General features: G+C 39.7%; 1 protein-coding gene across 3 annotated transcripts in view; it reads left to right on the top strand.

The window, feature by feature from the left end:
• The window catches only part of vps13d (vacuolar protein sorting 13 homolog D), a 323,941-nt gene that overhangs the window by 159,026 nt on the left and 149,115 nt on the right, over positions 1–15,800 (top strand). For 2 of the 3 annotated variants that reach the window (XM_063033119.1, XM_063033120.1), the window contains exons 35-38: positions 478–681; positions 3,020–3,109; positions 6,587–6,727; positions 10,135–10,251. In XM_063033119.1, coding sequence (XP_062889189.1) covers positions 478–681; positions 3,020–3,109; positions 6,587–6,727; positions 10,135–10,251 — 552 coding nt within the window. Of the gene's footprint in view, positions 1–477; positions 682–3,019; positions 3,110–6,586; positions 6,728–10,134; positions 10,252–15,514; positions 15,590–15,800 lie in introns of all 3 variants that reach the window. The other variant, XM_063033121.1, reaches the window with a different exon arrangement.

The raw sequence follows: 15,800 nt of genomic DNA, 5'->3' as shown, positions 1-15,800 counted from the left end.
CCTGCCCCCCCACCCCCCATGAGCTGCCTCTGCCTCAAGGAAGACACACCCAGTCTGTCTGGTCTCTTTATTTGTCTATTATTTGAGACACTCTTACTCAGTTTGAATATTTTGGCAAGTGTGTAAACTTGCGATGGGATTACTGCATCATTCAGTCTGTTGAAAATTTGGATGATGTTTCATCCAATTACCTATCAAAATGATACTAATGTCTCACTCCAGTACTTCAGACCAGAGGTTCCATGTTCATCAATTGATCCGTGCTACATTGATTTTCAATCAATGAGGCAGTAGAACGTGATCAGTCAGTATTAATGTTTATTTCTAGCTCATTACCCAGTGCTTATGCTGCTAATTTAAAATAATAACATGCATTTACAGTAGTTTGTAACAAATGGTGAAATGCTCTCAGAGCAGAGCGACCGAATATCTTTTGTACTTAATCATTTTAATCCTGTTTTCTTTCTAATCATGTAGGTCAACTGAATCAAGCAGCTATGTGGTTGTTTAAGAATGCTGAGCCGGTGTCAGCAAGTGCAGCGACAGTAGGCAGCAATGGCCGTGGAGCAGGTGCAGCATCACTGATTTCTGGGATCGAGATGAAAGCTGAGAACATCTGTATCTGCTTGATTGATGACTGCATGGATTGTGATGTACCTCTTGCTGAACTTACCTTTTCAAGTAGGTTATCTGTTGAAAATGACTTTGCTTCATAAGGGGCCAAGTTGGAAAGTTCACTGTCTGATCATGTATTACCCATGAGGTGAAAACATCTCCGCTCTTCTTTCATTATGGAATCCATTCTATTCTCCCACTTTGTCTATCTCCTTCATGATTTCTGTGGAGAAGCTTTCCACACTAGTCGCTTTGAAATATCTTTTTCTTGAACCCTGGCTTCCCCTCCACCATAATTGAGGTCCCTCAGTTGATTGCACGTGATCTCACTCCCTCTCCTCCCAGAAAGAGAAGAATGTAAATCTTCTTGTCCTTGCCTTCAACCCCATCAGCCTCTATATTCACTGAATCACCCTCCACAGTTTTATCACCATTAAGGCGATTCCACTACTAGAAACATGTATCTCTCCTTTTTTCCTTTCAGCATTCCAAAGGCACTCTCCCTTCCACAACTTCCCTGACTTGCTTTTCCACCTCCACTAATTGCTTGCCTTTTAGTGGCATTTCCCTTTGCAGCCAGGGGAGGTGCACCATCTGTCCTTTTACCTATCCCTTCACACAATCCAGGTGAAGCACTTGCGCTGCCAATTTAGTATGCTGCATTTGGTACTCCTTTACATTAGAGAATTCCAGTCAAGATGGTGCCTGCATACAGCGCTCCTTCAGTCAACCTCTTCTGGACAGATCATGAAACCACATATTTCTGTTCTTCAATGTTTTTTATGTTTGTTTTTCATCTTGAATGTGATTCTGGAACTGTTGGAGCCTGTGAATTGCGTTTTGAAGATTGTTTCTGTGTTTCAGCACGCTACAATATCCGAGGGGATTCTGGGAGGCAGAGGCAGTGTGTGGGAACCTTGTGGCAAGAAGGCTGCAAGCCGATGTTCAATTCCATTTTGCCGATTAAAGTGATGAGGGAGATTAAAACACTGATTGCTTGCCTCTTTATCGTTGGGGGAGGGGGGTTGCTTTGCTGCCAGAGAGGGGAGACTGCTTTTTTATCGCTGGTGAGACCACTCTGCGATGGAGAGGGGAGACTGCCTTTTTATCACTAGTGAGATGGCTGTACTACGGAGGGGGAGGATGTTGCCCAGGTTTTCTACGTTTTGGATGTGGACTTCGCTGATGAATTTTTTTTTCAGTCTGATGGTTTTTTTTGTATTCGGTGTTTTTCGCCCAATCTTTCTCAGTTTTTTTGTGTGCCGGGAGGAGAGACTTGGGAGTTGATGATTGTGCTACTGAACTTCTTTTTCTTGGTTTTGTGGCTATCTGGAGATGATGAATTTCAGAGTTGTATACTTTGATAATAAATGAACCCTTGAACTTTTGAAAAAACAAATAGAAATAGGGTGACTGCTTTGTAGAGCTGCTCTGATCAGTTTGCAAAAATGACCGAGCTTCCAATCACCTGTCACTTTTAACTCTCCATTCCTCTTCTTTTCCATTTTTTCTTTGGTCCTCCTCACATTCCAGTATTGTTCTCTGCTCAAAATATTTGAGGAATAACGTCTCAATTTTCAACTGGTCTTGATGCATCTAGCTGGATTCCACACTGAATTCAGAAATTTCAGTTTACCAATATTTTTCGCTCTCTCTCCACTATAGTTACTCAGTGTTTCCGTTTCAATCGGTTGTTTCTTTTTTCATCTATGTCTTAGTGATAGAATTTGGACGAATCATTACCTTGACAACTTTGCTCTGCACTTGTTCACAGACATTCCCTTGTTCTTTCCATCCTTTCCCATTTCCGCAATTCAAAGAACATTTGTTTTCTTATTTTTTCTGTTTAGGTTTGATCTGAAATTTTGACTCTGTTTCTCTGCCTTCCTGGCCTGCTAAGTTCTTTCAGCCTTCTTGTTCGTAGAAAATACTGAGTTTTGGTTTGCTATTTACACTCATCTAGCTGATCTCAATTAATGTCCTCAGGATATATAACTGGGCGTAGCATCTCTTGGAAGAGATAAACAAACAGTGTAAGTTGTGCTGCTGAAGTGAACCTTTGCTGAAAAGTCTGTATTTGTAGATGTCAAGCAGAGTCACATCCACTTCATTCCTGATGTCAGCATGTTACAAAAGCATGTTGATAGTTAATTTTTTGCCCATGAAGAACAACTGCTAATTGTGCTTGAAACTACAACAGTAAAATTTTGAGCAGTTTGAAATACTTGTTGTGGACAGATATCAGTCCCAGTTGCTGGGACTAGGTGGCTTTGGAACATAATTCTGGAGTGACTCCATGGACCGTTGCCAGTGGGGTTATACTTATTAGGCACAGTCTTGATGCTCACTAGATCAGGAACCTTTCATGCTTAGGGATTTAACATTGTTTTTCTTCTTTATTTAGGACTATACTTCCTCCAGAGAATAGGATCAAACCCAGAGGGGTCTGCTAATTTTACTCTTTCCGGAGATTATTACAACCGTGAGTTGTCAGGTAAGATGTTTAAGATTCATCTATTATCAAATAATGAATAAATTATACAACCTTGAGATTAGTTTGCTCGCCAGTATTTGCAATAGAAATATTTGTGTACATAAGATAGCCATTTAGTGAACGTATGTTAGATAAGATTCCACATACGGCCAGTTGTGCATAGCCTGCCAATCTGGTATGGTCCCAATATAAATAAAAGTTCGGCTGGCAAGTATCACACCGGCAGTTTGCAGTGAGAGGATAGGAGAGGCTAAGAGCCCAGAACCCAAAGAATGACAATTCTGTCGACTTTATTAAAAGTATTTAGTAAAGGTGAGGCAATTGTCTAAAGAAATAACTGCAAGCTGAGGGCAACATGAATGAGTTTTATTAATGCTGCATATTCAGGTATTTCTTTTATCTCCATATGGAAGACACTTCAGTTGTAATCCACAAAACTGTAAATGGAAAAAAAGAGTTCAGAAGTGAAGCTTAGATCATGTAAACACACTTCCCATTACCATGGTTCACATAAAAAAACTTTTTGTTGTATGTTACACCAGAGGACGTATTACATTCAAATATTTAAATAACAATATAAACACCTAAAATATTCATTTATAATAACCACTAGATGGAGCTAATATCTAACAGAATGGAAGAGAGGTTTTGTGCCACATCACCACCAGTGCTTAATGCTGTACACATGATGTTTGACAAAATTGCAAATTCTGAATAACTGAATAAATTCTGAACTTTGGATAATATTTCACAGGAATTCAAGTGTCCTTGAAAATGTTATATTCAAGCCATTAAATTGCTAGTTCTGTTTCAGCTGCAGACTGACCTGCTGTATATTTTTGGCTATCTTTTTTTAACTTGCTAAGGTTTTGTTCATTAAGAGCATAGAACATATAACAGAACAGCACAAGAACAGGCCATTCATCCCACAATGTTGTACTGAACCAGATAAAGAACAAATCAAAAACATCCAAACACTAATCCCTCCTACCTACACCATGTTCATCCCTCTCCATCTTCCTTACACCTATGTGGCTATCCAAACATCTCTTAAAAGCCTCCAATGTATTTGTCTCTGCCACCATACCAGGCAGCACATTCCAGATATCTATGACTCTCTCAGTAAAAAAAAACACTTACCCCTTATAGCCCCTTTGAACCTACCCCCTCTCACCTTTAATGCATGCCCCCTGGTATTAGAGATTTCAACCCTGGGAAACCGATACACTCTGTTCACTCTTGTAAACCTTTATCAGATCTCCCCTCAACCTCCAGTGCACAAGAGAAAATAACCCAAGTTTATCTAGCCTCCTCTGATAGCACATGCCCTCTAAACCAGGCAATTTCTTGGTAAACCTCTTCTGCATCCTCTCCAAAGCCTCAACATCCTTCCTATACTGGGGGACTATAGGTTAAGAGGTTGAATTTTCAATGTTGCTTTAATGCACTGTTGGTTAGCTGTGGGAATTTCCAGAGTAATGTTAAAACACTAAAGCGTTAAACAGTTACTTTGTGTTTGAGTCATTATCATATGCATAGTTGTCCATGTAATTGAGTCCCATTGAACATAGCAATGGGAAGTTCTATTCCCAAAGATAGAAACTTACAAAATCAGAATGTTTTAAACATGGTTTTAAAAATGTTGTGATCTTAAAATTTATGGGAGAATGTCACTACTATAAATATTAAAACCCCCTGTTGCTGGTTTTGTGAGGGCTTTTGTTTTATTAAAGAGAATTTCTTTGGTGCCTAGCCCCAGTTATCTGAATCATTTAAATTACAATACACTGGAACATGGGACATGATGGGTTTTATGTACACCCTTTTGATTTTCTGGCTGACGTGGCATATTAGCTAACAGACTGCTGGATAAGATTTTCCAACACCAAAGACTTTATGTCTATACACAGACAACAAGATCTTTCAGCAGTAGCCAAATCGCTGTACAAAGAACAGAGTAGCAGTGTTGCTTGATTTATTTTTTTAAATAAAAGGTTTTCTGTATTCGATGTGTTATTTCTAGATCACATTGCTGTGGAATTTGGAATTTAGGGCATTTTGATTCCAGACTTTTTACAGAAATCCAACAAAATGTGTTACTTCTTAATTTTGAATTTTCTACTCATGATAGCTGTAAAGCTTGGGTTTTCTTTATAACTTTCTTTTGCAAATCAAATCTCTCATGTATCATGATATTTCAGTTTCTGGCCAAGTTATTGAGAAACCCACTTTTGCATCTCCATCCAAGATAGCATACTTCTTCCTACAAGATTGAGTGCGATAAAATTCAGGAACGTTTGACTGGACTAAAGAGCAGAATTGAAATATGGAAGGTTAAAAATCTTTGCTGTGATCCCAAGCATCTACCAAGTTTGCAAGCTGTGATCATTGTGCCGTTACTGCTACTTAAAAATAATTGTAACTGTTGAAAGCAAACTACCTGGACTGTTTTCCCATAGTCTAGGTTTGCAATTGTAAATTGACAATTTGTAGTAGAAATGTAGCACAATTCTGGCTAAGTTACTAGACTAATACTTGGACGCCTAGGCAATTGATCTGGAGACATGAATTGGAATTCTAGTATGATAGCTGACAAGTTTAAATTCAATTGATGATAACTGATCATACGGAATAATTATAAGAAAAAAAAGTGATTCACTGCTGTCCTCGGAGAAGGAAATTATCGTCTATTGAATTCTGATTGCACTCTGAAATGGATTAACAGGCCTCGATCATAGGGTTAATTATTGGCAGGACAATAAATATTCACATCTCATCAACAAAACGGAATCATTTTCCATTTTGAGTTTTGCTAGGTCTTTCCGGAAAGAAGAGAGGATTTCACAAGGGCCGGTGTTGCGAGTTTAAGCAATAAAAGATCACTATACTCAATTTTCAGAAATTAATTATTTAGTTTTTCTAAATGTTCTCATTTTCAGTATGTAGTGTAAATTTTAATAATTGTATGGACAATGATTGACTCATGAGTTTGGCATCCTTTATTCAACTTACAAAGCTTGAATTTTAAATGTTTTTTGGGTTTTACTAATCATTAATGACTTTAGTTTATCAACATACCAGTAATGAAACGAGAAAAAGACATTATTGGTCCCTTTAACATTTGGATATATTTTTGGTTATGTGGAAATAAAAAAAATAGTTTTTGAATTAGAGGTCTTCGAGTATATCATGACCTGGAAGTAGTATTTATGCAGGATATGTATAATGGAGTCACTGCTACACCTTAATGAATAAAATCAGCAATGCCAATTCCCCTGTGTTGGTTTTACCCTCTTTGTAAATATTCAGGATCTCATTCATAGACTGATTTAACTGTAGTCTGTTTGACAAGCTGGGAACCTAAAAATGAGGACAGTGCAAACTTCAGCCTGTTCATAATCAAATCCTTCGTAAAACCTAGATCAACTCTCTGGCTATTTACAGTTCAGGTATTTTCCCAATTTCTGTTTTCACTAGGCTGGGAACCTTTTGCTGAGCCTTGGACAACTTTCCTGAGTTGGCAGCAACAAGCAGCGAGCCGTCTTCACCCACCTCGCCTTAAGTTGGATCTCCAGACAAAACAACGGCTTGACATCAACATCACGTCTGTTCTGATGGGTAAGGGACCTTGGATAGCCACAGGCTAAGCAGGTCGTAGTACAGCTTTTCTATTTGCTATTAAATTGAGGATCGCCGTGGTCTGTGAAAATTATGTTGGCTGCATTTGTTAGCAATGGGAGCCACTTCTTCATAACAGTATACAGTAAAGATATAGCAAAAGTGAGTTGTAAATTAATCAGGTACAGAAGAGAATGCTAAGAACGTCATTTCTTTCATTGAATTATTTGCGTTCCTGGTTCATTGTAGGTGGAATGATCAGAAACAAAGATTGAGGGAAAAAATAATTAGTTGATTTCAAGCTTTTATTTTAAAATTGCACAGATTGTTGGAAAAAGGTAATGTGATGGAAATATAATAGAATAGACAGCTTTGAAATTCACTTAGATAATTTGTGAGATGAACAGTTGTCCTGTTACAGCAACTTAAGAATTTAGTCCTATACTCAAGTGGCTACTTTATTAGGTACATCTGTACATCTGCTCATTAATGCACTTATCTGTTGAGCCAATCATGTGGCAGTAACTCATAAAAACATGCAGACATGGTCAAGAGGATTAATTATTGTTCAGACCAAACATCAGAATGGGAAGTCATGTGATCTGAATGACTGACCGTGACATGATTGTTGATGCCAGACAGGGTGGTTTAAGCATCTCAGAAACTAATGATCTCCTGGGATTTTCACACACAACCGTCCTTGGAGTTTACGGAGAATGGTGCGAGGAGTAAAAAAGCTTCCAGTTAGCTGCAGTTCTGTGAGCGTAAATGCCTTGTTAATGAGAGAGGTCAGAGGAGAATGGCCAGCCTGGCTCAAACTGACAGGAAGGTGATGGTAATTCAAATAACCACATGTTACAACGGTGGTGTGCAGAAGAGCAGCCCTGAACACACAACATGTCGAACCTTGAAGTGGATGGACCATAGCTCACAAACACACTCTTTGACCACAGGAAGTACCTAATAAAGTAGCCGCTGAGTGTATATTTTTTGGAATATACACAAAAATTGCTGGGATCACTCAGCAGGTCAGAAGATATCCATGGAAGTAGAAACATTTGATATTTAAGATCCAAGGCCTTTCATCAGATAACTATTTTGAATTGGAAGTAGAGAAGAGATCGATAAAGTGGCTAGGCAAGGTATTTGAAAAGTGCCTCAAATGGGAAAAATATTTGGATTGTACAAGATCCCGAAAGGACATGATTAGATGGATGTGGAGAGACGTTTCCTTTTGGGAGAATTAGAACTAGGGTTACAGTTTCAAAAGGAGAGCTGCCCACTTAAGATAAATCGATTTTAAGATAAACCAGGATTTGATGGAATAGTAGAGCAGGCTGAGTGGCCTACTTCTGCCTCTATTCGTACGTTCATAAGTGAAGGGCCTATATCTGAGACAGGAAAACATCTACTGTCATGGCATGCGGCATTAAGTGAAAGGGAACTAGTGTTTACTTTCATTTCATTATCTTTCGTCAGAACTGATAACTGATTAAATACCGTTTAATATGTAGAGAAGGGATGAGAAGAGAAAGGAACTAAAAGGCCAGGTGGAAGGCAAAAGGATGAACAGTGCAAGGCAGAAGGAATTGTAATGGGACAATGGAGGAATGCAATTGGGAACAGCAGCCTTGCTGTATGAAATGTTCGAGGTGAATCCAGAAAGAGGTGGTTAACATCGATGAGACGTGCAGTGCTTTATGTTTCAATCGAATAGTTAACAAGGTCAAAGTTGAAAGTAGTTAGGAAAATTAAAACAAATTAATCAGTAGCTTTAAGGCTTGCTTGCAGACCAGGTGGTACTACCTATAAAGTGATTACCGTTCCACAGCTGGAATATCATAATGTTAAACTGACCATTTTGTGAGAGGGAAGTAAATACTGTATTATAAACTGAAAGAAATTATTGTAAATTCCTGCATAATAATGACAATAATTCCTTCAGAATGCTGAATGAGAAGGTGAGTAGAGGAGAAGATGTCTTTGATGTTAGCATCATATTGAAGGTACAATTAAATGGACATTTCAAAGCATTTTGAATGTGGAGGCTGCTGGAGTGGAAAGCAAGAACAGGGGAAGGTTTTAAAGTTGTGGGAAGGAATGCAACAGTTGATGGAAATATAATGAACGATGTTGAAGGTCCTATCAATTACACTGGAAGAGAATCTACAATTACAGAAGCACAGATATGCAAAACTGCATTGGCAGAGCAGGTGCAACTGACAAATTAGGAGAAGAGAATGGAGTCTACACAGGAACTAGGATGGAAAGGAGTATAATAAGAAAACTGCAGGAAGTGGGCATTGCCACTGGAATCCATGAGCTCAATGTCATAGCATAAACAGGACAACTTTCAAGTGTCCTGAATTTCCAGCCAGCTGTGTGAGGAAATACTAGCAGTTACACTTGGAACTGCCAATAACTTTTTGGAAATTCAAGGCCATTAACTTTATTTTCTGAAATGTTGCCTTGATTTTCTGCATTTATTTTCATGTCTACTTTCTCGGATTTCATGAAGATCTCCAGGTCAGCACTTAATTCCCATCCCTAACTGTCTTAGAAAAGGTGGTGGTGAGTCACCTGCAAAATCACTGCATTCCTTCTGGCACTCCCATGATACCACTGGGTTGGGAATCCCAGGATTTAGAACCATCCTCAGTGAAGGAACAGCGATGTGTTTTCAACTGAGAGCCATGTACAGCTTGTGAGGACAATGTACAATTCGTTGCTCTTTATAGATTTGAGAGGAGCTTTCAAGTAGCCTAGGCAAGTGAAAGGCACACACTGCAAAAATATTCATAGAAGGAGAAAGAAATTAATGCTTAATCTGTTTAATGAGATACTAATCTACTTGACTGCTTTGTCATAGATAATGCAAAAATGTTTTGATAGTTGTTGGAGCTATGCTCATCCAGACAAGTGGAGAATATTTTACCACTCTTCAGGCTGTGCATTCTAGATGATAGAAAGATCTTCGTCACTGGCTGCCGGAGACCCTTGAACCTCAGTGGCTTTAAGTTGTACTATAGATGCTTGGTGACTCTATTGATTATATAGTACCATGTTGTCAAGGGTAGTGCCTCTCAATTTTGAGGCTGATTTGAAGCGTAGAGTTTGGAATAAAGGGTCTCTCCATGGGTATTGAGGTTTTTTGCCTCTCAGATTTTCAGTATTTGCAGATTTTTAAAATTTTGAACTTAATTTCCTGGCTAAGAAAGACACTCATTTCTTGAATTAGTCTCTTTTGGTGGGTTCATAAAAGTGCAGCGTCCCCTCAGTGTGGTTTAAAACTAGAAACTGTATAGTATTGTAGAATCAGTGGAGTTTGGCTATAATTTAATTTAGTTCAAAAGCATTACTTTTAACACAGTTCCTTACTTTTTACTGTTCTGTTTGTTATCTTGTAGAGCAGTACAAAAGGACGAAAGCCTCCTGGATTGCTGACTATTGTAAAGAAGAAAGTGATCATTCCGAAACATCCCAGCGGAGGACTGGAATACACATCGAACCATTACTTGGACACAGTAAGTACATGAGAAAAAAAGGATGAAACTCTCTTTCAGTGTTAATGGTGGTAAAAGTCGAACTGGAATTCATCAGTTTCATTTAAGCTATTTGTTAGAAAATTACACATCTTGATAAAGTGACCAGATAGATTAATGACATGGTCTCATGGCTGAGGGCTACATGTTCCCAGTTGAAGTTCGAAAGGTTACGTGCAAATTTATTAGGTTGTACTGTAATGAAAGCTTACTCTATTGAAAATGTTGGCCAAATTATCTTGTCTGCAGCCCTGAATCTAACCAATGCTTCTATCATCTCCGAGATCAGAGAGTTTTTTTCATACTGATTAATGGCTATGTTTTAAAATATTTTAACAATGTCGAATTCAAAATCTGTTATTACTTGTTATTGAAGAAGTAGGAGGAAAAACCTTTGCAAGAGTCCTGCTAAATCATCTGGTCACTCATCTGGAGCTGGGCCTGCTGCCAGAGTCACAGTGTGGCTTTCGCAAAGGTCATGGGACTATTGACATGATTTTTGCCACGCGCCAACTTCAGGAGAAGTGTCAGGAGCAGAATCACGAAGTCTACACAACTTTTGTTGACCTCACGAAAGCCTTCGACACTGTCTGCCGACAAGGCCTGTGGAGGATCATGTCAGAGTTCGACTGTCCCGCCAAATTCATTCAGATGGTACGTCAGTTCCATGATGGCCAGAGTGCTGGACGGTGGAGAATCCTCTGAGGTATTCCCAATCACCAATGGTGTCAAACAGGGCACCCACACTGTTCAGCATGATGTTTTCTGCCGTGCTGAATGATGTCTTCCACGACAGTGATGCTGGAATCAGCCTCAAGTACAGAGTGGCTGGGAAGCTCTTCAACCTGAGGAGACTTCAAGCTATTACCAAAGTGAAGGAGACTGTTCTGAGAGACTTCCTCTTTACCGATGACTGCTCCTGTATGCTGGCTCGGAGCCAGAGATGCAAGTCAATATGGACAAATTCTCCACGGCTTGTGACAACTTTGGACTCACCACCAACATCAAAAAGACCAAAGTCATGCATCAGCCTGCCCCTCATGCACCATACACAGAACCGAAAATCACAATCAAAGGACAGAAACTACAGGCAGTTGACCAGTTTACTTACCTTGGCAGCACCCTCTCCCGAGCAGTGACTATTGATACAAAAGTTAACTGCAGAATAGCAAAGGCAAGTTCTGCTTTCGGTACACTGCGCTCAACTGTATGGGAACACCGAAGAATCAGTCCAGCAACAAAACTGAAGGTCCACAGAGCCATGGTACTCACTACCCTCCTGTATGCCTGTGGAACGTGGGCTGTGTATCGAAGGTGTGCAAGACAGCTGAACCATTTCCACATGACTTGTCTTCACAGAATATTAGGCATCAGATGGCAAGACAGAGTACCAGACACTGAAGCTCTCTCTAGAGCAAGTCTACCATCAGTCCACACGCTGCTGATGAGAGCACAGACCCGGTGGACAGTTCTTGTCATCCACATGCCGGACGACCGCATACCCAAGCAGCTCCTTTTTGGGGAACTCTCTGCTGGAAGACGCTTGCGTGGAGGGCAGAAGAAACATTACAAAGACACACTAAAGTGTGAGTGTGTGTGTGTGTGTGCGCGCGTGTGCGCGCACACGCGTACGCATATATATATATATATATATATATATATATGAGTGTGTGTGTGTATATGTATATGTATTAAATAGTTAAATTAAGATGAGTAGTGCAAAAATGGAAATTATTTTAAAATGGTGAGGTAGTTTTCGTGGGTTCAGTTGTCCATTTAGAAATTGGATGACAGAGGGGAAGAAGCCATTCCGGAATTGCTGATTCTGGCTTCTGTACCTCCTTCCTGATGGAAACGATGAGAAGAGGGCAGAGAGCCTGGGTCTGGATCTTATATTCTCAGTCTGTGCAGTAGTTACCCAGAAGAGCATTCAGGTCACTTTCAGCTTAATCTACCCAAACTGAGAGCTGTGTGGAGATCAGCCCCTGTATTTATCATCACCAGTTTGTCAACCTAATGGTCTCTATGCATAAAATATTTACTTTTTTTAAAAAAGGTTTTAAGGATAATTACTGAAGTAATTCAAGACTTCCCATAATATTGCATTAATACAAAAACGATTCTGAACGTTTCAAAATACAATCTTCATGCAATAATGAAACAAATTTTAAAAACAAAATTATTCATTCTATAGTATAGAGGAGATGGAGTTTTAACATGGTTTGTAAAACGGCAATGAGTTTTGGTGAATTTTTATTATTTTGAATTTATAGGGTTAGTGCCTTAATTAGTGATGAGTTTAGGTTGGTGAAGTCAGATCACCGAACTGTTGAAACTGGTGTTTAATTATGAATGTCATTAACTGCTTTAATTTCTAACCCCAAATTCTGCAAATCAGTCTGAAATGCTAGAAATGCTGAGCAAACACATGCAAAAATGCTGGAAGATCAGGCAGCATATATGGAGGGGAATAAGCAATCAATATTTCAAGTCCTGATGAAGGGCCTCAGACTGAAAGGTCAACTGCTTATATTCCCCTTATAAATTCTGCTTGATCTGCGGATTTCCTCCAGCACTTCTAAATGGACATTGAACCCATGAACATTATCTCACTACTTTTTTATTTGTTATTTTCCACTACTTATTTTCATTTAACTATTTCATAGGTTTTTGTATATATACACATGTAATGTAACTTTTTTTTGTTTTCTCTATATTTATCATGTATTTCAGTGTACTGCTGCCGTAAAGTTAATAAATTTCACAACATATGCCGGCAATATTAAATCGGATTCATTTTGTGCATACACTAGCTGCCGTTTTAATATTCACCTGCTATTTAACATTCTTGTCTGACCAAAATATATGGTAATATCAAAACAGCAGGATACTCCCAACTGCCAATTGTATATCGGTAACCAAGAGATTGAACAAGAGACCAGCGTTAATTACCTTGGTAGCTTTATATCACAAGATGCTAGAAGTAAAGTAGAAATAAAAAGAAGAATCGCCATTGCCAAAACCAACTTCCAAAAAATGAAACCCATTTTTACCAACAGACACACTTCTATGACAACAAGGTGTAGGCTACTAAGATGTTAAATCTGGTCAATCAAATAAAGGAGGGGAGGAGAAGATGGCAGTGCGCGCGGCCGCTCCGGAATGATATCTGCATTTGTTAAGTAGGGTCCGTGCACAATCCTGATTTGATGGAGACAGACGTGAGAAGCACGGAGGAACATCTGGAGAAACTTCAAAAATGCCCGCTTCGCTGCCGCTGCTACTGTGGGATCGAGAATCTCCGGAGGGGAAGGCCCCAAATCCTCGGCTGTGCCTATTGCTTGGCGGCCGGTGCCGGGGTCAAAGTGCTCGGCAGAAATGGTGCTCGGTGTCGGAGGGCTGGTCAGAGGCTTGAAGTTTTCAGACGGACTCAAGAGTCGGCTGTGGTCAGGTGCTTCCAGGGTGCTGCATCGGCAAGTTTGCGGCGCTGGAGGTTCATGGCAGGGAGAGTTTTTCTTCCTTCTACCATCTGCGTGAGATGATGGGACTTTCAAGAGACTTTGAGACTTTTTTTTACCGTGCCCATTGTCTGTTCTTTATCAAATTACGGTATTGCTTTGCACTGTTGTAACTATATGTTATAATTAGATTAGATTATGAGAACACTCAGTCCTCTTTTATTGTCATTTAGAAATGCATACATGCATTAAGAAATGATACAATGTTTCTCCGGTGTGATATCACAGAAAACAAGACAGACCAAAGACTAACACTGACAAAACCACATAATTATACCATATAGTTACAGCAGTGCAAGCAATACCATAATTTGATGAAGAACAGTCCATAGGCATAGTAAAAAAAAAGTCTCAAAGTCCCCGATAGCGGCAGCAAAAGGGAAAAACTCCCTGCCATAAACCTCCAGGCATCGTCAACTTGCCGATACCTTGGAAGCAGCCGACCCTGAGTCCATCTGTCCGAAAACTCCGAGCTTCCGAGCAGCCTCTCCGATACAGCCTCCCGAGCGCCATCCTCTGCCAAGCGCCCTTGACCTCTCCCCGGCCAATGAAACACGCAAAGCCGAGGATTTCGAGGCCTTCAGCTCCAGAGATTCCGGTTACCACACAGTAGCAGCGTTAGCAAAGCAGACATTTCAGAAGTTTTCCAGATGTTCGGCTATGCACTCACGTCTGTCTCCCATCAAATCAGAATTGTGCACGGTCCCCTACTTGACAGATAACAGATATTCATCACCGGAGAGGCCACGCGTGTTGTCGTTGCGCCGCCACCTTCTCCCGAACGTGTGAATTATGTGGTTTTTGTCAGTTTTTCAGTCTTGGTCTGTCTTGTGTTTCTGTGATATCATACTGGAGGAACATTGTATCATTTCTTAATGAATGCATTACTAAGTGACAATAAAAGAAGACTGTGTCTCCTCATAATCTAATCTAATCTAATCTTGCTGTATGCTTCCGAAACATGGACTATAACACCAGAACTCAAAAGGAACTTAGAAGTAACAGAAATGTGGTTTCTTAGAAGAATGTTGAAAATATCATATAGAGATAGGGTAACTAATGAGACAGTACTCCAACGTGCCGTACAAAAAGATCTTTAATGAGAACATTGAATGAGAGGAAACTTAAATTCCTGGGCCATGTCATCAGAAAGGGAGAAATAGAATGCCTTACATTACAAGGCCGTGTGCCTGGGAAACGCGTAAAAGGAAGGCAAAGAAGAAAATATATGGACACTGTGAAAGAACTAACAGACCTAAGGGTGCGAGATATCATTGACGCTGCAAGGGATTGTTCAATGTGGAGAGCCATGATCGCCCAAGCGTGTAATGCGCAAGGTACATGAAGATGAAGAGGTCTGCTAAAGATTTGTTTCTTGACTGTCAGGGCCTCCACAATTAAACTTGACCTCATCAGGGAAATGAAATCTGAGGCTGTGAAAACCAAAATACAAATACTGTCCTTTTTGTAACATGTCAATGACACGTGAGATCCAAAATCAATTAAAGTGACTACTAATATATCATCAATAGACACTGTTAGCATTGGGTTAAAATTTGAAATATGACATTATCTGTTATATCTCTCTTCATTGTACCCATCTTTATCTATCATGCCATTCATTCATATAAAAAGGAACAACATGGTAAATTGTGACACTGTTTGTCTGTGCAACTAAATTTCTTTCCAACTTGATCTTGACCTCTTTCTCTCTTTCTCTTTGTCAGGCAGCCCTCTTGCCTGTCTTAGAACTAGAAGCACTGCCAGTCTGACAAACCTAGAGCGGCAGATATTTGCCAGAGGTACAGTACCAGGGAATGGGAAGAAGTCAAGAATATGCCTACTATCTTTTAGCAGATAAGTTATAGTGTGATATGCCAACACAAAGGAAAAAATGATTGGTGTCTTACGTTTTGTATCTATACCATTTTACTTTACTGACCAGTCTTCAGAGTATATTGTTCATTGTTTTTCTGGCAACCAGTCCTGCCCTTGTGGCAGCCAATTCTGTAA

Source organism: Mobula hypostoma, chromosome 25, assembly GCF_963921235.1.
Source record: "Mobula hypostoma chromosome 25, sMobHyp1.1, whole genome shotgun sequence".
Taxonomy (NCBI): Eukaryota; Metazoa; Chordata; class Chondrichthyes; order Myliobatiformes; family Myliobatidae; genus Mobula; species Mobula hypostoma.
Note: the sequence above shows the minus strand (reverse complement) of the source record. Positions and strands in the feature narration are given on the sequence as shown.